Consider the following 24725-nt stretch of genomic DNA (forward strand, 5'->3'; position numbering starts at 1 on the left):
GAAAGGCCTTGGCTTAATAACTATGAAAGTGCTGAACATCTGTCAACATTTGATTTTTGGACTTTGTAGTTGATTAGGACATACTGTGTATAAATGTGCATATTTATCATGTTTATGGTACTATGTGAAAAATATTCCAATTTGATAAATGCCCTAGCTGTTAATCATATTATTGTATTCTTTGCATCGTATATAGCAGAGGAGCAATTAAAAAGGCTATATTGTGTTGCTGATAGTATCACAGTGTAGGAATGGAAGGGTACAGTTTTGGGTAGCACTGTTCATCAAAGCGAGAAAACAAGTAGTGCTGCATATGGTATTTTCATCATAGATTGAAAATATGTAAATAACTAATGTCTGGACGGATTGTGTCTTGAATTTTAGCTCATCAAAACAAAGGCGGGGGGAGCGTATGCTATATACCCTCGGCGTTGGCATCAGCGTCCAGACCTGTTAAAGTTTTTGTTGCAGGTCATGTATCTTAGATATTACTGGCCTTTTGATTGCCATTTGATGACTTTATCCTACTTTTTACTTGTCCTATCTTCACCAGACTCGCATGGATGGTGCGTCTCATGATACTCATGCACTGGACAAATTTGAATGCTGAATCTGAGCCATATGATTCAGATGCTGAATGAGGTTAAGGTTTTTAGCTCACCAGGGCTGAAATTGCAAGTGAGCTTTTCTGATCACTTTTTGTCCGGTGTCCGACAGGGATGGGGTAATGGTAATTTGTAATGTAATTGAGTGTAATTAATTACAAATTTTGATGTAATTGGAAGTAATGTGTAATTGGACACATTTTCAATTACATGTAATGGTAATTTAATTAATTACTTTCAAAAAAGGCATGTAATTCCAATTACTTTTCAATTACTTTCAATTACACACTGATGGACATATAAATATTAAGCTATCCACTACCCATTTTCCCCACACAATGGCACATTAGGTCAAATTCAAAGAGTAGTTAAAAAGCATTGAACTATTATTATATATATCATTATGATACTAAATATTTTTCAAAATGGATTTTTTCAGTGATTCAATATTTAATGATAAGTTTCCCAAATTTAATTAAGTACATGTATTTGATGATTTGTTTGATCTCTTTTTTCTTAAAAAATACTTATTTCCCTTCTTATTAGAATAATTAGTGTGTCAATTATCATTGAGTTAGTTTAAAATATCACTGTTTAATTTACAAACAAAATCAGTGTTATCGAAATTATATAAACTATCAAGTCATGCTTTGTAATTGATAGCCTAAAATACACAGAGCTAAAATGCATGGCTTCAAATTGGTTTAAGTTTTTGATGCCTAACATGTCCACAGGGTGTGTTCCCTTATTGCCAACATTTTGATAATTAGGTAGAGAACAACAGGTGTGAATTGTTTTGATAACAATTAAAGTCTGCAAGAAACACTTTAGTTGACATGGTAGGTGTAGGTTAAGGGATATGACTTTTAAATGTTTATTGAATATCAGGGTGTATGGGACACCTCCATATTGTGACTACAAGTACTTGCGTTTTAAAATAAACAATAAAAAACCAAATTTATATTTTTTTTTCCAGAAATTGTAACTAATTATCAGAATAGTTAGCAAATTCTCAAACAGTGAAATTATTTTGATTATGAGGGAATTTTATTCATATTATAGATGTACCTCCTTAAATGTTTATGTGTTGTATATAAATCATGGTTAAAATTAGTAAATTTTGATGAAAATGTAATTTGTAATTTAATTAATTACATCTGCAAAGTAATTGTAATTTAATTAATTACATTTGAAAACTCTTGTAATGGTAATGGTAATTTAATTGAAGAATTTAAGCAAGTAATTGTAATTTGATTAATTACTTTCCATTGTAATTGACCCCATCCCTGGTGTCCGTCTGTCTATCCAAAAACTTTTTACATTTTCGACTTTTTCTCCGGAACCACTGGGCTGATTTCAACCAAACTTGGCACAAAGCATTCTTAGGTAAGAGGGATTCAAGTTTGTTAAAATGAAGGGCCACTCCCTCTTTCAAGGGGAGGTAATCTTAAAAATCATTGAAAATTTGTTGGTATTTTTCAAAAATCTTTTTCTTAAAAACCAATTGATAAAAAGCTAAAACTTGTGTGGAAGAATCCTCAGTTAGTAAAAATTCAAGTTTGTTCAAATCATGATACCAAGGGGTAGGGTGGGCCGGGCCACAATGGGGGGGGGGGGGATCGAATTTTTACATGGGTATTTAGTCCACTAATGCATTCTTTTCATACAGCCTTCGGCATGTCGGAGTATCAATAGCATATTTCTTGACCAATTACATGCGGGCTCGCTATTCAAAGAATTCAAAACCCATGTGACCTCATTAGGATAAATAACCACCGCCATGCTTAAATCGCTCATATTTTTCTTGGTGCACATTGTTGCGGGCTATAAGGTATTATCTGAGAATTTTTTTTATCAAAATTTGAGTTAAGATGATGTCTAAACTTTGAGTGTTTTATACACGTTTTATTTTCAAACTGTGTTATTGTTTCTCAAACATGGTGTGGGTGTTTTCACTTGGTACACGTGAGATGAGTTTGTTGTTGAAACTTACATGCATGTCCTTGACAGAAATTTCTGACGTTTTATCAATAATGGCAGACTCGGGTGATGAGTCTTTTAAGGGTTTTGATAGTGAGGACATTAGAGAGTAAAGACTCTCCTCTAAAATGAATGAGAAAAGGTCAACTGCAGGTTCTGCAGTACACAATGACAATGAACAAGGGCCTACAACTTCAATGGCAAAGCTGTCTTCAGCATGTAAAAAAGGTGGTAAACGTAAAAGTATGAGCAAAAATGCCACAAAAGCAAAGAAAAACTAGATGCTGTCATTAGACAGTAATACCCGCACCAAGTGTTTGCCCCTAACTAATATTGTTTTGTACCAGTTTAATTAAAAATGAAGGCCACATGCAAGCTCCGGTATTACATTTATAAATTATAATTTTCATAACTGAAGGATGAGATCCTTTCCCATAATACACATGAGCAGCACTTTATGTGCAATTTGGGGTTGAACTGTTTACAGTGAATTTTCAGTTAATCAATAATCCTAACATTTCATGTGCATGAGTTGGAGGTAAGGCTGGTTTTAAATCTGGTGTTACTTCAGTAAGTGATTGTGATGTAAAATGAGTGAAAAAGTTAACAAAAATAAGACAAAGAAGAGGAAAAACAGCAGTAATATTAATATAAGTGGTGAGAGTGAAAGCAAAGTACACATGAGTACATCTTAATCAGAAATCCCAAGAATTCACGGTAATGGTAGCATGGAGCCACACATGATAAACAACGTGTGTAATCCTGGTTTCAATCCTGGATATGTAAACCAATCTACCCCAGCCCCCCAGAATCAGTTTGTACCATATAGTCCCCAGGCCCCTCAGGGTCAATTTGCCGTGTTTGTGTCTCCAATACAAAATCTGCCAAATATAGACATAGGCGAATTGCTCAAGAATATGTGCAACAAACTCGAGCAAATGTCGTTAAAGCTCAGCAAACTAGACACCATTGACAATAGGCTCAGTGATCTGGAAAGGAACATGCGAGCAGTAAATACTGATGTTCAGGACATGAAAACGAAAGACCGCAATATGGACAATAGTACGACTTTTATGAATAGTCACTATGAAGAACAAAAATGTGAAATCAAAGTGATCAAAGAAAGTATGACCAACTTTAAAGAACAATCAAACCAGATCATGAATTAAAACAGTGAAATCCTGGACACAGTCCGAACACTCAACGGGGAGCTGAAGGAACTAAAAGAGCGCCATATAGACCTCCAAACAAGATCGATGAGGGATAATCTCATTTTCGACGGAATTGAGGAACAAACAGAGGAGGACACGGAGGAAGTTCTGAAAACCTTCATTCAAAAGGAGATGAATATAAGTGACGAATTACCATTCCCTAGGGTCCATCGTATGGGGAAAAGGATTCCAGAGAAGCATAGACCTATACCTTAAATCTGGAAATTTTTACGTCGATTTATTTTTGCGAATTCGAGTCATAAAGCTATAGATTAATTTTTACGTTTTAAATTTTTGCGAATTGTCATCGGCGCTAAAAATAAAAAGCACTCAAATATTAAATGTCAATATACTGACATGCACAATGTTAGCTAACCTTCGGACATCGTATATTACCGCCGCCTCTAATTTTCTCACGAATCGTATATGTTTACCAACTTCATATAGTATCATGCAAGAGTTGATGTCTGCAATTTATATCTTGTTCAAATTACCGATGTATACAATAACAGCAGCAAATGCAACAAAACTACCTAAAGGGGTATCTTGATACGGATTTATAGCGAGATAATAATCCCATTTAGCAGTTCACACCTTCACATGCGACGGTTTGTGTACACCACACAAGTATCGGAGGGTCACGTGTCAAACACAGGTGATGTTTTTCTTGTGTCAAGCGAGCGAGAATGAGAAGAAAATGGCGGCATTCAGCGAGAAATTCAAAATACTGTATAAATTTTCCTAATCCGTGAATTTTGGTGTCCCGCCGGTACACTGTGAATGGGGTAAAAAAAATAACGCTACATTCTGCGTAACGCCGTTACATATCATATCTATGAATGAATCGCGCATGCATGCAGTGTCATCAGTATACATGTACACTTTATTAAGATAGACATAAGGCTACCAGTCAACCGAAGATACCGATTTTGAGTGAAGTCCTTCTCCACATGCTGGTTATAACTTGGGGGTAATTACCTGGTTATATAAACATGTTTTTTAAATTACCACTACTTACGGACACCTGTTCATATAATAAGGAGAAGAGACCAGCCTTCGGCAAAATTTTTATTACTTTTTTTGTTGTTGATTAATTTTTAGGAAAAAAAATTTTGCGAATGCAGAGCATGCGCAAATTACCTAAAAATTTATCTACGGTAAAAATTTCCAGATTTACGGTAGTTGCCAAATTTGTCCTCCTCAAGGATCGAGAAAAAGTACGACGAGCGTCACCATCAACTTTAAGAAACAAACCTTACAGAGTGAATGAACAGTTTCTGCAAGAGATCAATGAAAGAAGAAAGCAACTGTATCCGCACTTTAAAACGGCTAAACAATAGGGGAAAAGGGGAACAATGGTGGCGGATAAATTATTTGTCGATGGGAGACAAGTTCTTGTAAACTTTATGGAACCAAAGGCACCTGAAACAAGAAGACATGATCCAAACGACGCGCAGCCCCGCGCCGGAGAGCAAAAATCCAGAAATGCGAAAGCACAACGCTAGGATTACCTAAGAGAACCTGCATCAATAGTTCATGTGGTAAATGTAAACAACCAACCTAACTCTCTCCATGTGTCCGATATTAAAATCGTAAGTTTAAATGTTTGCGGCTTATGTTCTAAATTACAAACTCCAGATTTTCTAGAATTTATAAACGAACATGACATTGTGTGTTTAACGGAAACCAAAACAGATTGTGCTTATGTTATAGACGTGAAAAATTACACCGTCATTAGTAAACACAGGTCAAACCTATCAACTCATAAATCGGGTGGAATTGTTGTCTATGTACGTAACACTTTAAGTAAGTTTGTCTCTTTAATTACCAATGAATGTGACCATGTGTTATGAATTAGAGTTAAAATAAATGTAGTTTATTTATGTGAAGACCTGATTATAGGAACTATTTATATACCACCTGTAAACTCTCGTTATTCATCTCTAGACATTTTTTACGAAGTTGAAAGAGAAATTGTAACATTTTCAACTGTTACTGAATGTATATGTCTGATTGGTGATTTTAACAGTAGAGTAGCATGTGAGAAAGACTATTTTGACCTTGTAGATCTTGAATGAAAGTAACCAAAGAATATTTTTTCAAAAATAGATCAGCAATTTTCTGGAAGATCATTGCACTAAACATTTTATATGTATAAACATATGCCAGCACTTACATGATTAAAACATTTATGAAAATTTACAAACTGTTTATAACTTGGATGTATATATATATGTACATAAATAAGATAGATCAGCAGTTTTTAAAGAATAGACTAAAAACATGTACATGTACATGTATTACTATGTTGTAATATAATATTATATTTAATTAAACTTTTGACAATACAGTTTAACGCAAATAACACAGTTTTGTACCTAAAATTATGTACATGTGTATTTTAATGATTTGAGAGAATAAACAAATTGAAATTGATAAGCATTATTATGATTAATTTACAGAATCAAAAGCCTGGAAATTATGAATTCTTAATTGTTTTATGGATTGTTGGTTGAAAGATATAAAAAGTAAAAATGCTCGATATTCAGGTGCAGGTCAACTTTCTTTAAAAAAAAAGACAGACTAGAATTTTATCTTCTTAACTAATGATGTATTGATCATCATACAATGAATCTCATAAAATGTTATGCATCACCATTAAAAATATAATTAAGCACTTTACACAAGCGTTCTTTTTGTATTTTATTAATTTCATATTATCTAGATTGGAAATATTCAATAAAATCATAGAAACCAAAGAAAATTGAAAAAAGAATTGAAATATGACCCATATGATTTAAAGATAAATTTTCAAACATGACTCTTATAATTACAATATTTTCAAGGCCAAGTTTAAATTAAGGCAGCTGATATGTTTATCTCAATAAATGACGAAAATAGACAAACAATGATATTTGACTGTACCTTAATCAAGGGCATAAATTATAGGGGAATATGTAACAGTTAATTTTTAAGCTCACCGAGATGAAGTCAGGGGGAGCTTATGCTATACCCTTGGCGTTGGCGTCGGTGTCAACGTCGGCGTCCGGACCTGGTTAAAGTTTTTGTTGCAGGTCCTGTATCTAAGCTATTACTTGCCCTATCTTTACCAAACATGCATGGATGATGCATCTGGACCTACTTATGGACTTGAAAGACTTGGATGCTGAGTCTGAGTCCTAAATTTCAGATGCTGGAGGAGGTTAAGGTTGTTGGACCAGGTTAAAGTTTTTGTTGCAGGTGCCCTATGATAGCAATATCTAAGTTACTGCAGGTCCTTACCTCACCAAACTTGCAATGATGGTGTGTCTTATAATACTGATGCACCAGACAGGCTTGAGTGCTGAATCTGAGCTAAAGGTTTTGGATGCTGAAGGAGGTTAAGGTTTTTAAAGCTGTTTAAAGTTTTTGTTGCAGGTGCCCTATGATCATAGCAATATCTAAGTTACTGCTGGTCCGTACTTCACCAAACTTGGATGGATGGTGTGTCTTATGATACTGATGCACCACGCAGCAGGCTTGGGTGCTGAATCTGAGCTATAGGTTACAGATGCTGAAGGAGGTTAAGGTTTTTAGAGCTGGTTAAAGTTTTTGTTGCAGGTGCCTTCTGATGATTACATCTTAGTTACTACTTGTCCTATCTTCACCAGACTTCCATGGATGGTGCGTCTTATGATACTGATGCACCAGACAGGCTTGAATGCTGAATGTGAGCCATAGGTTTTGGATGCTGGAGGAGGCTAAGGTTTTTAGAGCTGGTTAAAGTTTTTGAAACAGGTGCCCTCTGATGATTATATCTTAGTTATTACTTGTCCTAACTTCACCAGACTTCCATGGATGGTGCGTCTTATGATACTGATGCACCTGCCAGGCTTGAATGCTGAGTCTGAGCCATAGGTTTCAGATGCTGGATATGGTTAAGTTTTTTGGAACAGGTCACATGTTTAATAGATAATAGTACTATTTCAAACTTGCATAGTTGATTAAACTGTAATATGAATGAATCACAGAGGAAGCTTCAGATGTAGAGCTTGATCTCCATTATCAAGGATGCTAAAACATATATCTTAGTTATTACAGGTCCTAACTTCACCAAACTTGAATGGATGGTGTGTCTTATGATACAGATGCACTTGACAGGCATGGATGTTGAATTTGAGCCAAAGGTTGCGGATACTGGAGCAGGTTAAGGTTTTAATTGCTAGTGCCCTTGTATTATATTGTAAATATTGTATTATTTTATCACATTATTCTATTACATAAGATATTGCAAAATATGATATTGTATCCTATGATACAATATTGTATATTCTATAATATTGTATCATGCGATTTTGTATATTCTATAATATTGTATCATACGATATTGTATAATATAATATTAGTTTCCTTAATATAGAATTATATCACATGAAATTGTATAATATGATACTAAAATATTATATAATATCGTATCAAACGATATTGTATAATATGATATTGGTTTATAATATTATAGTAATACTGATATATTATCACATCACATGAAATTGTCTTGTACGATATTGTAAAATATATTATTGTATCATATGATACAATATGTATAATATAATATTGTATTATATAATATTTTACTTTATCACATAATATTGTATAATTTGATATGATACAATGTTGTATCAACTTATATTGTATCATATGATACATTGTTTTCCCTTGGACTGAAATGTCACATTTTCATTGGTTTAAACATAGCACGTGACTGCCTCATATATCTCTATATTTGTTCTGTGAGAAATAATATTAGGCAATATGGCCGTCATTGGTCGACGCTTCTCTTACTCATTTCGACATTTCATAGTATTTTATACATAAACTGCATGCCGTAAGTTCTTAAAGTATTTGGAGTAGTTTCCCTTTGAAATTCTTTAAAATTAGAGTAGTTGCCCTTAGAATATTGACATCACATTGTTTTGTCTGGAGCAGAACAAAATGGCAGCGTCGAAATTTGCTCAAATCTCTGCAGAGGAAAGGGAGAAAACATTTAAAATTGAATAGCAACAAAACATTGTAAGTAAACATGGGTGAAGCAAAGATTTGAAAGAGTATTTGTAAGGTGAGATTGAAAATTTTGAAGAGTTTAAATGAGCTAAGTTGGACGAGATGTAAGGCATCTTGTACAAGGCTTTGCGTAGATCATCGTTATTTGTGAATAAATATGTCGCTTGAAAGTCCTCGAGAAAACAAAACACTTATTAGGTTAGTTACTGACTCACTACGGAAAAATATTGGGTTGATCAATCTCATAGAAGGCTCGGCTTTGCCTCGCCATCTATGAGATTGATCAACCCAATATATTTCCGTAGTGAGTCAGTAACTAACCTAATAAGTAATAATATCATATTATGTATCAAAAATGATACAGTATCATACAATATCATACTATATTATACAATATAATATCATATGTTTCAATGTTATGATGTATTATGTAATATGATATTGTAATACAATACTATATTGTTTTATATATTATGATATTGTATTATGTGATCAAATACAATAACGTATAACCATTACAATGTCATATCATATGTTACAATATCATATCTCATCATTGTTTATTATGGTATTTTATTGAATTATATGATATATGTTGTAAATATAATAGGATGCAATATTTAATTTTATATTATTGTTTTGATTAACATATGAACATATGATTATCATTCAATTTTTTAACAGATGATATATAATATTGTGTTAAAACAGAATCCATGAATATCCAAGATCATAAAGTATGATTTTCATTTAATATGTTTAAGGTGGTCTCATAAGGTGAAGTCTCATAAGGGTGATGTCTCGTCTTGGTGAGCTTTGTAATCAGTGATTACCTATGTTTAAAATTATATTTTCATTTGAATTAATTATATAAAGTACAAAGACAGAAGCTCAATTCATATTTAATTCTATTCCTCTGTAGGCTAATCCGTTGTCCGTCGTCCGTCCGTCCGTCTGTCCGTCTGTCTGTCTGTCCGTCCGTCTGTAAACTTTTCACATTTTCAACTTCTTCTCAAAAACCACTGGGCCAAATTTAACCAAATTTGGTACAAAGCATCCTTATGGAAAGGGGGTTATAAATTGTTAAAATAAAGGGCACAGCCCTTTTCAAAAGGGAGATAATTGCGAAACAGTAAGTTTAGGGTGCATGTCTTTAAAAATCTTCTTCTCAAGAACCACAGCACCAGAAATGCCAATATTTACACAAAAGCTTGTATATATAGTGAAGATTCTAAATTGTAAAAATCGTGACCCTCGGACCAAAACTGGGGCCCCAGGCGGGGTTCAAAGTTTAACATAGAAATACATAGGAAAATGTTTAAAAAATCTTCTTCTCAAGAACCACTGCACCAGAAATGCCAATATTTACACAAAAGCTTTCATATATAGTGAAGATTCTAAATTGTAAAAATGGTGACCCTCGGACCAAAACTGGGGCCCCAGGCGGGGTTCAAAGTTTAACATAGAACAACATATGGAAAATTTTTAAAAAATCTTCTTCTCAAGAACCACTGCACCAGAAATGCCAATATTTACACAAAAGCTTGTATACATTGTGAAGATTCTAAATTGTAAAAATCGTGACCCTCGGACCAAAACTGGGGCCCCAGGCGGGGTTCAAAGTTTAACATAGAAATACATAGGAAAATGTTTAAAAATCTTCTTCTCTAGAACCACTGCACCAGAAATGCCAATATTTACACAAAAGCTTGTATATGTAGTGAAGATTTTAAATTGTAAAAATCGTGCCCCTCGGACCAAGACTGGGGCCCCAGGCGGGGTTCAAAGTTTAACATAGAAATACCTTAGGAAAATGTTTTAAAAATGTTCTTCTCAAGAACCACTGCACCAGAAATGCCAATATTTACACAAAAGCTTGTATGTATAATGAAGATTCTAAATTGTAGAAATCGTGACCCTCGGACCAAGACTGGGGCCCCAGGCGGGGTTCAAAGTTTAACATAGAACTACATATGAAAAATGTTTAAAAATTTTCTTCTCAAGAACCACTTCACCAAAAATGCCAATACATACACAAAAGGTTGTATACATAGTGAAGATTGTAAAAATCGTGACCCCCGAACAAAAAGTGGGGCCCCAGTAGGGGTTTAGATTTTAACATATGTAGGAAAATGTTTTAAAATCTTCTTCTCAAGAACTATAGAGCAACTGTTTGGGATATTACTATGCATACATGTACATCCTAAAATAATGTAGATTCAAAAAATTGTAACTCCCGGACAATTGATGGGCACCAAGAGGGGTTCAAAATTTAAACATTTTAAAAAACATAAAGGAAAAGTTTAAAAATTTTCTTCTCAAGAACTACAATGTTTTAGTTTGTGGAATTTCTATGCATGCATCCTTTGCTTATGTAGATTCCTAATTGGTAAAATTGTGACCCCCGGACCAATACTGGGGCCCCAAGATGGGGTCAAAATTTATTAAAGAAATATAAAGGTAACATGTTAAAAAATCTTCTTCTCGAGAACTACAATGCTTCAATTTGTGAGATTACTATCATGCATACAACCTTGTATAATGAAGGTTCGACAGTTTTAAAATAGTGACCCCTGGACTAATACTAGAGACCCAAGATGGGTTTAAAGTTAAATGTAGAAGTACCGGTATATATGGAAAATGTTTAAAAATCTTCTTTTTGAGAACTACAATGCATCAATTTGTCAGATAACTACGTCAGCACCCTCAAATAGTGTAGATTCGAAATTATAAAAGCCGTGATCTCAATCTAATACTGGGGCCCCAAGAGGTGTTCAAAGTTTAGCATAGAAATATAGAGGGAAAATGTTGAAAAATCTTTTTCTAGGGAACGATAATGCTTCAGCTTGTGAGATAACTAGGCAAGCATCCTTAAATAATGTAGATTCCAAATAATTAAAACTTTAGCACTGGACTAATACTGTGGCCCCAAGAGGGGTTCAAAGTTTAACATAGAAGGATATATTGAAAATGTTTTTAAAAAGTTTTTCTCGAGAACTATAATGCTACAGTTTGTGAGATTACTATGCAAGGATCCTCAAATTGTGTAAACTCTAATGTAGTGGAACCAAGAGTTATCTTTCTTGTGTTCTGTACAGTCTGAGAGTTATTCCTCTTGAAGTGGAACTCTGCTATGTTCAGTTTTTCAGGTTGTGTACGTGCGGTCCCACCGCAGTGCTTCACATTTTCATTCCTATGTTACTATTTATGTTGTTCAAGCCAACCATAAACCTTGGACCATAACTGGGTCCCCAGAAAGGGGTTCAATGTTTAAAATAGAAAAAGCGTATGCTACGAAATGTAATGTTACAAGGAACTGCTGTTCAGGTGAGCGATGTGGCCCATGGGCCTCTTGTTTGGAACAGGTGACATGTTTTATAGATAATAGCTTGCATAGTTGATTTAACTATAATATATATGATTTGTAGAGGTAGCTTCAGATGCAGAGCCCGATTTCCATTATCAAAGATGCTAAAAAAATCTCCTACCTCACTCAAACGTGCTTGATAGTTTTGTTTGTTGTTAAATGATATAACATGATTCCTATGATATAGTTTTGTATGATGTAATACACTATTGTTTAATATGATACAATATTATATCATATGTTACATTGTAAGGTAATATTTTATGTTGTTATATTCAGTAGTATACTCTCACTATATAACTCTATATAGACGAATAGTCAATAATTGTAATATATGCTCGTCCGAAAAATATTGACCGGTCAATATTTTTTTAAAAATTGACCGGCTAGGAATAATATCTAGAGAACATTCCCTCTATTTCTAATAATCGCCTCTGATTTGTTGATTCGTAAACAATGACGTAATTAACTCTTCGCGGCTCCAAAACAAGGTGACGTCATGATAGTCAGTCAAGGCAAGTAAACAACGGACGCGCAATGCGTCGGTATGCTATCATAACGGTATAAGGATTTGCGAATTACTGTGAAGTAAAATCAGGTAGAACATCTGCATGTTAATTCTTACGGTCGGCGGAATATCATCAGTGACCGTTTGATGCTGATGATATTTTGGAAATGAACTTTGCACAAAATTGAATTTGTGAATTCTTTGTTGGGCAGAGAAAATTACTTTCTTAAATTTTGAAATTATAAAAATATATATAAAATTCATAAGAACAAAAAAAAATACATTTTGTTTTTAACTATGCCCATTTAATTTTCTTTTCACATTGTACACTTTTCATCAACTAGCTATAACGATGATAAAAAAAATTAATTGCTCATGGATTTCATTATGATAAAAATGGCTTGTGAATTTTTTTTTTTATGAGACTTTGACTGTGATATCACTTGGGCCAAGTTCTGAACACGAAATTACAGTAAATGCGCTTGAGTTATACATCTATAGTTATTTCAATTGGTAAAATGGCGGCCGTCGATTTTCATAGCTTGAGCTATGTTCTGATCACAAAATTACAGAAATTACGCTTGGATTAAAAAGTTATCAATGACATAAAACATTGATAGTTTTGTGGTGAATGGCGGCCATTGTTTTCGACATTTTTTTTTTTGAGTGCTTATTATACATAGGATCTGCTGGGGTTTTTTTTCTTCATATTTTGGCCTAGTTTGGGAGTGCATATTTTACACGATACTTTACGGTAGTTTATTACCATAACCAACTGAATTGTTCCTGAAGCTTTTTACATGCATTGATCAATTCAATTGATTAAAATCACACTGACTCTGCTCGACTGTACAAGAGCTATGTGTTCCGATTGTCTACTCCCTTTGACGAACAGCGCTACACAAAACTGTACACGTCTGTTCCTACCCTGTGAGTGTGAAAGATTGCGGATCTTAATACAATATTACTGGTTTGATAGTGACATTTGTTTTCCAGTGTACGAGACTCCATCTTACAAGGCAAAGTTAGAAGTTCAGTACGTAACTACAGACACTCTGGCATCTAATTGTAAAGATAGTTTTGACAGTATGCTGGTTACATATAACACAACCATAGCAAAAGCAATAGATGGGAAATGTATTGCTTTGAGCCCAGGGAATTTTGCCATTAGGAGTTTCACTTCTACAACATTATCATTCAAGGTAACCTTTATTAATGTTCTTAAAATATAATTTATGCATAAGATTATATTTTAGCTTACCTGAATCAAAGATTCATGTGATTTTTAATAGGTCATTTGAGTCACTCAGGTGACCTATTGTCGTTAGTCTAGGTCCATCACTGTGCATTGTCTGTCATGCATCATTCATTAACAATTTTTCATTTTTAACTTCTTCTTGAAAAGTACAAGGCCAATTGTTACCATTTTCAGATCACCGAGTCACTTAGGTGACCTATTGCAATTGGTCTTCATCCGTTGTAGTCTGTCTTTTTAAAAAAAATTTATATTTAATTTTTTTTAACTTCTTTCCTGAAAACTACATGTCCAATTATTACCAATTTTGATGTGAAGCATCTCTATGGTAAAGGAAATCTCAATTGTGAAATTCATCGCTCTACCACCCCCTGGGTCCATCACTGTGCATTGTCTGTCATGCATCATTCATTAACAATTTTTCATTTTTAACTTCTTCTTGAAAAGTACAAGGCCAATTGTTACCATTTTCAGATCACGAAGACACTTAGGTGACCTATTGCAATTGGTCTTCATCCGTCGTAGTCTGTCTTTTTAAAAAAAATTTATATTTAACTTCTTTCCTGAAAACTACATGTCCAATTATTACCAATTTTGATGTGAAGCATCTCTATGGTAAAGGAAATCTCAATTGTGAAATTCATCGCTCTACCACCCCCTGGGTCCATCACTGTGCATTGTCTGTCATGCATCATTCATTTACAATTTTTCATTTTTAACTTCTTCTTGAAAAGTACAAGGCCAATTGTTACCATTTTCAGATCACGAAGACACTTAGGTGACCTATTGCAATTGATCTTCATCCGTCGTAGTCTGTCTTTTTAAAAAAAATTTATATTTAATTTTTTTAACTTCTTTCCTGAAAACTACATGTCCAATTGTTACCAATTTTGATGTGAAGCATCTCTGTGGTAAGGGAAATCTCAATTGTGAAATTCATCGATCTACCACCCCCTGGGCACCACAGGCGGGGCCAAATATGTAAAAAAAAAAAAAAGGCAAATTGAAAAAATGCATGTTTATAATGTCCATGAAGCCCTCTACCAAAGGACTATGTGCAATATGGTCTAATATCTGCCCCCCAATTTTAACCAATTTTTAAATAGTGTCGTATAAAAATCAAATCTTCATAAATCATTGTACAGTGAACGCCAATCACGTTAATCTTGGTTTTAACTACCATTGCTAATTGGCTATTTATCTATGACGTCAACTTTATGACCTTATTCCCGCAAATTTGCAAACGAATGAAAATATTCTTATTTTTGCTTTATATTTTGCATTCGGAAGTATAGAGCGCAAGTCTGCTCAAGTAAGATTTTAACATATGTTTTTCTTCAGGTAATTATACACATTATACTAATCAAAGTACTGAAAGTACTGACACGAGTTGATGCTACAGGAATCAGACATTTATTGTCCCTTTTCTGCTCTTAACAAGCAGAATTTGAAATAAATCATTAATATAGTATATAGGAATCTTATTATCCTAGGCCATAACATATCAAAGATGAAAAATAATGAATCATGAAATATCATAGAGGGATGTTCGGCCATCTTGTACATTTAAATTTGAGGGTCACCTGTTTTAAAGCTGCATGGTCCGATTTTATATCAGATTTTGTGTACGCTTTTGAAAGGATGGTTATGCTAAGTATGTGTATAATAACAGATATTGCTGTAGTTTTCCCTCTCAATTAAGCCATATTTCAATGAAAAAAATGACGACTTTTTTTTTTACAAAACAAACGTCATAAAAAGAGTATCGCATTATTTCGCCTCATATTAAAATTTGCCCTGAAGTCGAGGAGGGGATGGTTGTATTACGACTTTGACATCAAGTGTAAATGTGAGTAATGTTCTCGCAAAACAAAAAAAAACCTGCGTACATTTTGTTCACTTTTATTTCTGAAGTTTGTTTTGTTTACAATCGATGCATTTTGTTTTGTTTGTTTGGTTTTTAGCTCACCGAGACGAAGTCGGGGGGAGCTTATGCTATACCCTCGGCGTCGGCGTCGGCGTCGGCGTCCGGACCTGGTTAAAGTTTTTGTTGCAAGTCCTGTATCTAACTTATTACTTGTCCTATCTTCACCAAACTTGCATGAATGATGCATCTGGACCTACTAATGGACTTGAGAGACTTGGATGCTGAATCTGGGCCATGAATTTCAGATGCTGGAGGAGGTTAAGGTGTTTGGAGCAGGTTAAAGTTTTTGTTGCAGGTGCCCTTTGATAGCCATTTCTAAGTTACTACTGGTCCAAACTTCACCAAACTTGCATAGATGGTGTGTCTTATGATACTGATGCACCTGACAGGCTTGAATGCTGAATCTGAGCCATAGGTTTCGGATGCTGGATGAGGTTAAGGTTTTTAGAGCTGGTTAAAGTTTTTGGAGCAGGTGCCCTCTGATGATTATATCTTACTTACTACTGGTCCTTACTTCACCAAACTTGCATGGATGGTGTGTCTTATGATACTTTTGCACCTGACAGGCTTGAATGCTGAATCTGAGCCGAAAGTTTCGGATGCTAGATGAAGTTAGGTTTTTCGAGCAGGTTAAAGTTTTTGTTGCAGGTGCCCTTTGATAGCCATTTCTAAGTTACTACTGGTCCCAACTTCACCAAACTTGCATAGATGGTGCGTCTTATGATACTGATGCACCTGACAGGCTTGAATGCTGAATCTGAGCCATAGGTTTCGGATGCTGGATGAGGTTAAGGTTTTAAGAGCTGGTTAAAGTTTTTAGAGCAGGTGCCCTCTGATGATCATATCTTAGTTATTACTGGTCCTAACTTTACCAAACTTACATGGATGGTGTGTCTTATGATACTGATGCACCTGGCAGGCTTGAATGCTGAATCTGAGCCATAGGTTTCGGATGCTGGATGAGGTTTAGTTTTTTTGGAACAGGTCACATGTTTAATATATGTAGGTAATAGCACTATTTCAAACTTGCATATATGATCTAACTATAATATAAATGAATGGCAGAGGTAGCTTCAGATGCAGAGCCTGATCTCCATTATCAAGGATGCTAAAAAATATATCTTAGTTATTTCTGGTCCTAACTTCACCAAACTTGCAAGGATGGTGCGTCTTACGATACTGATGCACCTGACAGGCATGAATGCTGAATCTGAGCCATAGGTTTCGGATGCTGGATGAGGTTAAGGTTTTAAGAGCTGGTTAAAGTTTTTAGAGCAGGTGCCCTCTGATGATTATATCTTAGTTATTACTGGTCCTTACATCACCAAACTTGCAGGGATGATGCATCTCATGATACTGATGCATCTGACAGGCTTGAATGCTGAATCTGAGCCATAGGTTTCGGATGCTGGATGAGGTTTAGTTTTTTGGAACAGGTTACATGTTTTATAGATAATAGCTTGCATAATTGATTTAACTATAATGTAAATGAATTGCAGAGGTAGCTTCAGATGCAGAGCCTGATCTCCATTATCAAGGATGCTAAAAATTCTCCTACCTCACTCAAACCTGCTTGATAGATGTGTTTGTTGTTAAATGATTTAACATGATTCCTATGATATAGTATTCTATGATATGATACACTATTGTTTTATATGATACAATGTAATATCATACATTATATTGTAAAAAGTTATATGATATGATATGATATTGTATCAATTTTTTTGTACATTATTATATGATATTGTATTATGATATTGTTATGTATAGTATTGTATATTATTATACAATATTGTAGAATATGATATTGTATAATATATTATTTTATCGAATGATATTGTTTCATATTATATTGCAATATATGATATTGTATCATATGATACGATATTGTATATTATAATTATAGCATATCGTATGATACAATATTGTATAATATGATATTGGTTTATATAATATATTGTTATATAATACATGAAATTGTATTTTATGATATTATAAGATATCATATAATATGATATTGTATAATATGATATTGTATCATATGATATGATATTGTATAAAATGATATTGTATTATATAATATCGTACTGTATCAGATGATATTGTATCATATGATATGAAACAATGTTTTATCAAATTATATTGTATCATATGATACAATATTGTGTATCAAATATGATACAATATCATACAATACAAAATTATACTATATTATACAATATAATATCATATGTTGCAATATTGTGATGTATTATGTGATATGATATAGTATCAAATAATGCTTTATTGTATTTATATTAGATATCATGATATTGTATTATGTGATTAAATACAATAATGTATAACACGATACAATGTCATATTATATGTTACAAAATCATATTGCATCAATATTTATTACAGTATTATATTGTATTAAATGATATATATTGTAAGTATCATTGGATGCAATATCATATTTTATATTATTGTATTGATAAACATTGTATCTTATAATAATGTATGAAATGAACATAGGATTATCATACAATTTTTTTACATATGATATACGATATTGTGTCAAAACAGTATCCATGAATATCCAAGATCATTAACTATGATTTTCATATCATATGATAAAGGTGGTTTTAAAGGTGATGCCTCATAAAGTTGATGCCTCGTCTCGGTGAGCTTTGTAATCTGTGATTACCTATGTTTTTTTGTATAATGCTCATAAAAAAATCATTTTTATTTAATTTGAATATTTCTAACTTTGAAGGAGACCGATTCTGCTGGTGTAAATACTAAATAGGTGCGGGTTTATAACTCTCTAAGATAATTGGTTTGTATGGAAAATTATTTAATACTGTAGTAGCTAAAAAAATTAGACCATGCAGCTTTGAACATGTGGTTTGTATTGTTATGTCGATCGACACAACTAATGTTAAGTTCATTCAATCGGCCACATTTAACTCACGTTATATATCTTTCTCATAATTAAAAATATATACCCTGTATACCGGTACCTTATTATTACATAGAGGGTATATATTTTTAATTATGAAAAAAATGTATAGCTCGTCTGTGCCCATGATGAATCTGTATTTTCTTCACTGAGAGCAAACCGTCAATCAATCAAATGATGGTCTATTTTCCTGTCATTCATCAAATTATTATACTTCCTTTCAGAACTTTGTTCCATTTAAATATTTTACATTAAATTTCAAACCGTTTTTACAAAACTATATATAGGCACAATATTTTAAAGGGTATTATAAATCACATTCACGTGACGTTTTAAACTTTTCTCTTTAATTTCTTGTGCCATATATCATAGTATAAGGATTTTTTTTTTCATTCAGAGAGAAGTTTTTAAAAACGCCAGGTGCCTGTGTTATATTTAAACAATAAAATGCTTTCTTTGGGGATTCATGGGGTATATGAAGGTGGCAACATTGCAGAAAAAATACATAATCCGCGTTAGCGGGCTATATAAAAAAATTTCTGCAATGATTGTCACCTTCATAACCGGCATTAATCATCAAAGAAGCATTTTATTGTTTATATAAAAAATCTTTAATGATTAGGGCCAATTTGTAATATATTTTTTGTTCATGTTAAATCAGGTTGCCATTACCAGATATACGGGAAATAAAGTTGAAAGTTAATTTATAAAATGTGTGTATTTTGGTTCAATGCTTGAATTTGATTAACCAGGAATGTGTTCATGTATTCATCTATAGATTATCATATTAGAGTGATTATTTTGTTTATTTACTGCTACATAAATAGCTGAAGTATAAATCATCTAAGTCACCGGTAATAAGTTTTTTTTAATTTACTACAGCACATTCACATGTATTAAAAAAACATGATCTGAAATGTTTTCATTTCTCGGTTTTTTTTTATTGCTTTTTGGTTTAAAGTTAAGCTGTAAATTAGTTAATAATTAAATCAAAACGTTTTCTATCAGAAAATGTTTTCAGGTAACAGAAAATAAGACGTTTAAGCTCCCGACATTTTAATTGGATCGTCATTTACAGCATCACTTCTGTTTAAAAAAAACCCTGTTTTTAATTTTGATAATATATCAATTGAGTGATAAATATGTTTGAACTTATTAAAGAACAAATAAATTTAAAGGTACCTATTTACGTCCAGTTTTCAGATCACAAAAAATTAACTTTATGTTGAAAGCCCCGGCATTTTTTGGGCCCGCGTAACTAAAGTTGACATTCTGTTTCTTAAAATTAAAAAGGATATGTATATTTTAACCCATGTTAAGCCATAATTTATTTATTTCTAAACATACGATATTTTTATCAAAGTCTCAGGTAACGATATGAAAGGAGTGACACAGTGGTCACGGAGTTACACGGGCAGCCACAGTGCGACACGGTGCTTTTTCTTGAATTTTTCAATACACATACACTGTGTCACACCGTGTTCATGGTGCAACACAGACCTTTTTCCACCGTGTTTTTTCCACGGTGGGTGTCGGGATACTCATGACCTGTACTGTATTTTAGTTGATATTCTTAATTTATTATCACAAACCCTTAATGTACATATGAAGTACATATATATAAAAATAGGTTAACATGTATGGTTATGGAGACAATTGATTTTGAATGTGAGAATTTATGTTATGTTTTTCAGATAACAACTGTTATAAGAGGAGAGTTTATTGGGGATGGACAAAAATCTCCGCGGGACACTTGCATCAACATTTTAACCAATGTTGTAAATTCATCATATATTTTACCTTTTTCATCTGTAACGTGTTCAGACAATCAACAAGCAATTTTTAAAGTAGAGAGTATTGATAGTTCTGAAGCAGGAAACAACTGTAATGACAATATGGTACTTGTGAACAGTCAATACTGTGGTAAGTTAACTCATTATATATGCAATATATTGATTTAATTTAAAGAAACATGGTCATGATTTGAGCATAAACATTTTAATCTCACCCACCCTCCCACCCCCATTTTTATGCCCCCTTCAAAGAAGCTTATTCCTTTGCTGCTGTATGTCTGTCATTGGGTTGTTATACAGATTAATCCTAATAATATCTATATGTCAAGTTCAATTATGGGTATGATTGAGCCATTCCATTATGGAAAATTCCAATTATTTGCAGTTTCCCTTCATTTTCTTGCAGAGGTTGCACTTATTGAAATGAAATCTGGTATACAGATTTATCTTGATAATATCTAGGTAAAGTTTTATTTAGGGTATTATTAAGCAATTTCTGACAGAGTTATTGCCTTTGACTTAGAAAAATTCCAGTTTTTTGCAGTTTCTGTTCATTTTCTTTGTCATAGAAAAGGGAGGGGGCATAAGTTTTTGAAGAGTGCCCCCTATGATACTGATGCACCTGACAGGCTTGAAAGCTGAATCTGAGCCCTAGGTTTCAGATGCTGGAGGAAGTTCAGGTTTTTAGAGCTGGTGAAAGTTTTTGGAGCAGGTGCCCTCTAGTTACTATATCCTAGTTTACCAAACTTGTATGGAAGGTGCGTCTTATGATACTGATTAACCTGACAGGCTTGAATGCTGAATCAGGGCCATAGGTGTCAGATGCTGAAGGAGATTAAGTTTTAAGCTCACGGAGATGAAGTCAAGGGGAGCTTATGCTATACCGTCGGCGTCGACATCCGGACCTGGTTAATGTTTTTGTTGCAGGTCCTGTATCTAAGTTATTACTTGTCCTAACTTCACTAAACTTGATTGGATGATGCATCTATTTCTCAGTCTTCACTACAAATTTTTTCAGCACATGCCCTTTGGGCATGTAGACCCATCATTTTAACCCAGCCCATTCCAATTTTTACATGCCCAACTCAAAATTCGTGTATTTACTGGTACATGTTTGGTGCAACCAAAATAAATAAAGGTTTTATATCAATTTTATTGTATTAGGGACAATGTTTCAAATTTTTTACACCATGCACAAGACATCAGATTGTTTTTCGAGTCATACACCAGCCATGGTCTGTCTTTCTGCCATTGGTGCTGAAACTTTCTGACATGTTTTTGTTCATAATTCACTTTAAAGTAACTTGCTGGTCGTTTGACCGGTTTAGCTTATTTCAAAAATGGTATCATGACAGCCCAATCGTGACTATATGTGGCATCGATGTACGTCTCGTAATTAAGCAAACATATATACAATAGGTTTAACTAAACACTTCAATGATTACAATTGATGCTTATTTGACAAGTCGTAACGAGAATGTAGACTGCACAAAGCAAGTTACTCTTTCTAAATAACTTGGGTACGATGAAAGAAATGGCAAGTAAACATATTGTACATTGACATTAAAATTTAAACATACCCTCCTGGTATGTAATTTGGCAATTCTTACATGCCTGCCTGAAAATTTACCAGGCCCCGGGCATCAGACTCCTAGGTTATTTCGAAGACTGACTTCTGGACTTGAACTACTTGCGTGCTGAATCTGGGCCATGAATTTCAGATGCTGGAGGAGGTTAAAGGGGCATGGTCACAATTTTGGTCAAAAATTATTTTCCAATCTTAATGCTTACAATGCTTAAGTAGGACATTTTAAACAAGCAACCAAAATTTGAGTGTCAGCCGGTGAATTATAAGCGAGTTACAGGGTACAATTCTTTGCTATGTAAACAAATTAAAGCTTTTGTTTACATTTTGAATGTTGTAGTGAAAATTCAAGTTTTGTACCTAAAATGAATGTGTAAGATACTGTTTCATTATGCTTAAAATGAGTAAGAAGGTAGACAAATCAGCTTGAAAAGATTTTTTACAGGTATATTGAACCTATGTAAACATGTGTACATACCAAAGAATTGTGAGCCCTGTATCTTGCTTACAACTCTACGACTGACTCTAAAATTTCATTTGATCATTAAAAATGCATTCCTAAATTGTTGTAAATAATAAAAAAAGAGAAACAGAGTTTGACTGCAATTGTGACCATGCCTCTTGATAGCAAGTTACTACTAGTCCTTACTTCACCAAACTTGCATAGATGGTGCATCTTATGGTACTGATGCACTAGACAGGCTTGATTACTGTATCTGAGCCATAGGTTTCGGATGCTGGAGGAGGTTCAGGTTTTTAGCTCACCTGAGCTGAAATCTGAAGTGAGCTCTTCTGATTACCTTTTGCCCGTCGTTCGTCCGTCCGTCTGTAAATTTTTCACATTTTAAACTTCTTCTCTAAAACCACTTGGCCAATTTCAACCAAATTTGGCACAAAGCATCCCTATAGAAAAGTGATTATAAATTGCAGAAATGAAAGACCGATCTTTATTTGAAACGAAGAAAACCTCGAAACTGTAGGAAAAGGGGGGTGCATTTTAAAAAATCTTCTTCTCAAGAACTACTGAGTCAATTTCAACATAATTTTGCATAAATAATCCTTATAGTAAGGAAATTATAAATTGCAAAAATTATTAGTGAATTCTGTTTCAAATTTTAGTAATTTACGAAAATAAAAATAAAGAGATAATCGCTGTCAATCAGTTTATAACTTCGGGTTTGGTATTCCATATCAAAAACCAAAGTTCATTGTATAAGGCAGCCATGTTTGAATATTGACGCATGACAAACGGGTCAAACTGACAAAGATGAATTTGCTTGTTGTGCAACAGTTTACGTGCAAAGGGATAATTGAAACATGCTAAATATATTTGTGCCGATTTTGTGAAGTGAATTGAGGTTAAATCTTTCAATGCATTGACATTTTCACTTGTGACCATGGTTTTACATTGTTTTGAATTTCGTTTATGCTTTTTAACTTGAGTGGAAATATCTCCTGTATTTTGAAATTTTTACGTATCGAATCAAATATAGACTTCGGTAAATCAGACAGTTAATTGTTTACCTGCGCGAAATGAGCAAAATCTGATGCATTAACAACAAATTATATTATAAATACTTTACATTCTATTGGTAATTCGGTACGATCTCTACGTTATGGTTGATTATAATGCAACATGTTTTTCTAAGATGCTCTGCATTTTCAGTCTAAACAGAGATTGTTTTTGCTGCTAGAAATATATAGGTACCGGTATGTATATACAGTGGGGCCTCAGATATCCGGACACCAGATAACTGGACGCTTCAGTTTACAAACGATTTTATTTGGGAACAGATTTTTTATACGTTATTTTGTCTCATTTATCCGGAATTCCGCTTTCCAGATCCGGACGGTCTGTTTTTACCACAAAACACTGATTTTCAACTAATCTTGCTTCATATAACCGGATGGTAAAATTTGATGATACCCCAGTCAGTACAAAAGATTACCCTTTCAATTAAGTTTCACACCTTCTTACCTGCTAGACCCTCATAAGTAGCTTGTCTGACTTTCCTAATCACTTTTAAAATTACCGACAGTGCTGGCCAGACAGGATTAGTCACGCCCCACAGCACATGGCTTGGATATCTTAAACTGTGCACCTGTCAAGTGCCATCACTTTTTAAAACATCCCTGTATTTCAAATAAAAAATATGCTTATTAATCAAGAAAACTGGAACTTTTTACAAAGCCTTGTGTTTTATCTAGTACCTATTCAAATGTTCTTTTTAAAACGAATTGTCTCGTGAATGCTTTGTTAGAATAAGTCAAAACCGGAAGTACAGGAAGAAAACAAAATGAAAGCAAGTCGACTCATCGGAAGTGCGTTGGTGGATCTAACTAGTAAACGTTAATTTTATCAATAAAATTGACTATTTTAAAAATAGAAAATGAATTTTAAATTATGATAAATTAATTATTGTGGAAATTGGCATTTCTAGAAATAGATAGTTGAAAACATTACGTACAATGGTAAATGCCAGGGCACAATTATCACACTTACACAA

At 33.6% G+C, this 24725-nt stretch overlaps 1 protein-coding gene across 2 annotated transcripts in view; it reads left to right on the top strand.

Annotated features, from left to right (window-relative positions):
* The window catches only part of LOC128169557 (sushi, von Willebrand factor type A, EGF and pentraxin domain-containing protein 1-like), a 160512-nt gene that overhangs the window by 36488 nt on the left and 99299 nt on the right, over window positions 1-24725 (top strand). Inside the window, exons 1-2 of one of the 2 annotated variants that reach the window (XM_052835673.1) lie at window positions 13758-13913; window positions 20535-20763. The exons of the other annotated variant lie outside the window; for it this stretch is intronic. Coding sequence (XP_052691633.1) covers window positions 13800-13913; window positions 20535-20763 — 343 coding nt within the window. The 5' untranslated portion in view covers window positions 13758-13799. Of the gene's footprint in view, window positions 1-13757; window positions 13914-20534; window positions 20764-24725 lie in introns of those variants that run through there. 2 annotated transcript variants of the gene reach the window in all.

Source organism: Crassostrea angulata, unplaced genomic scaffold, assembly GCF_025612915.1.
Source record: "Crassostrea angulata isolate pt1a10 unplaced genomic scaffold, ASM2561291v2 HiC_scaffold_148, whole genome shotgun sequence".
In the NCBI taxonomy this organism is placed as follows: domain Eukaryota; kingdom Metazoa; phylum Mollusca; class Bivalvia; order Ostreida; family Ostreidae; genus Magallana; species Magallana angulata.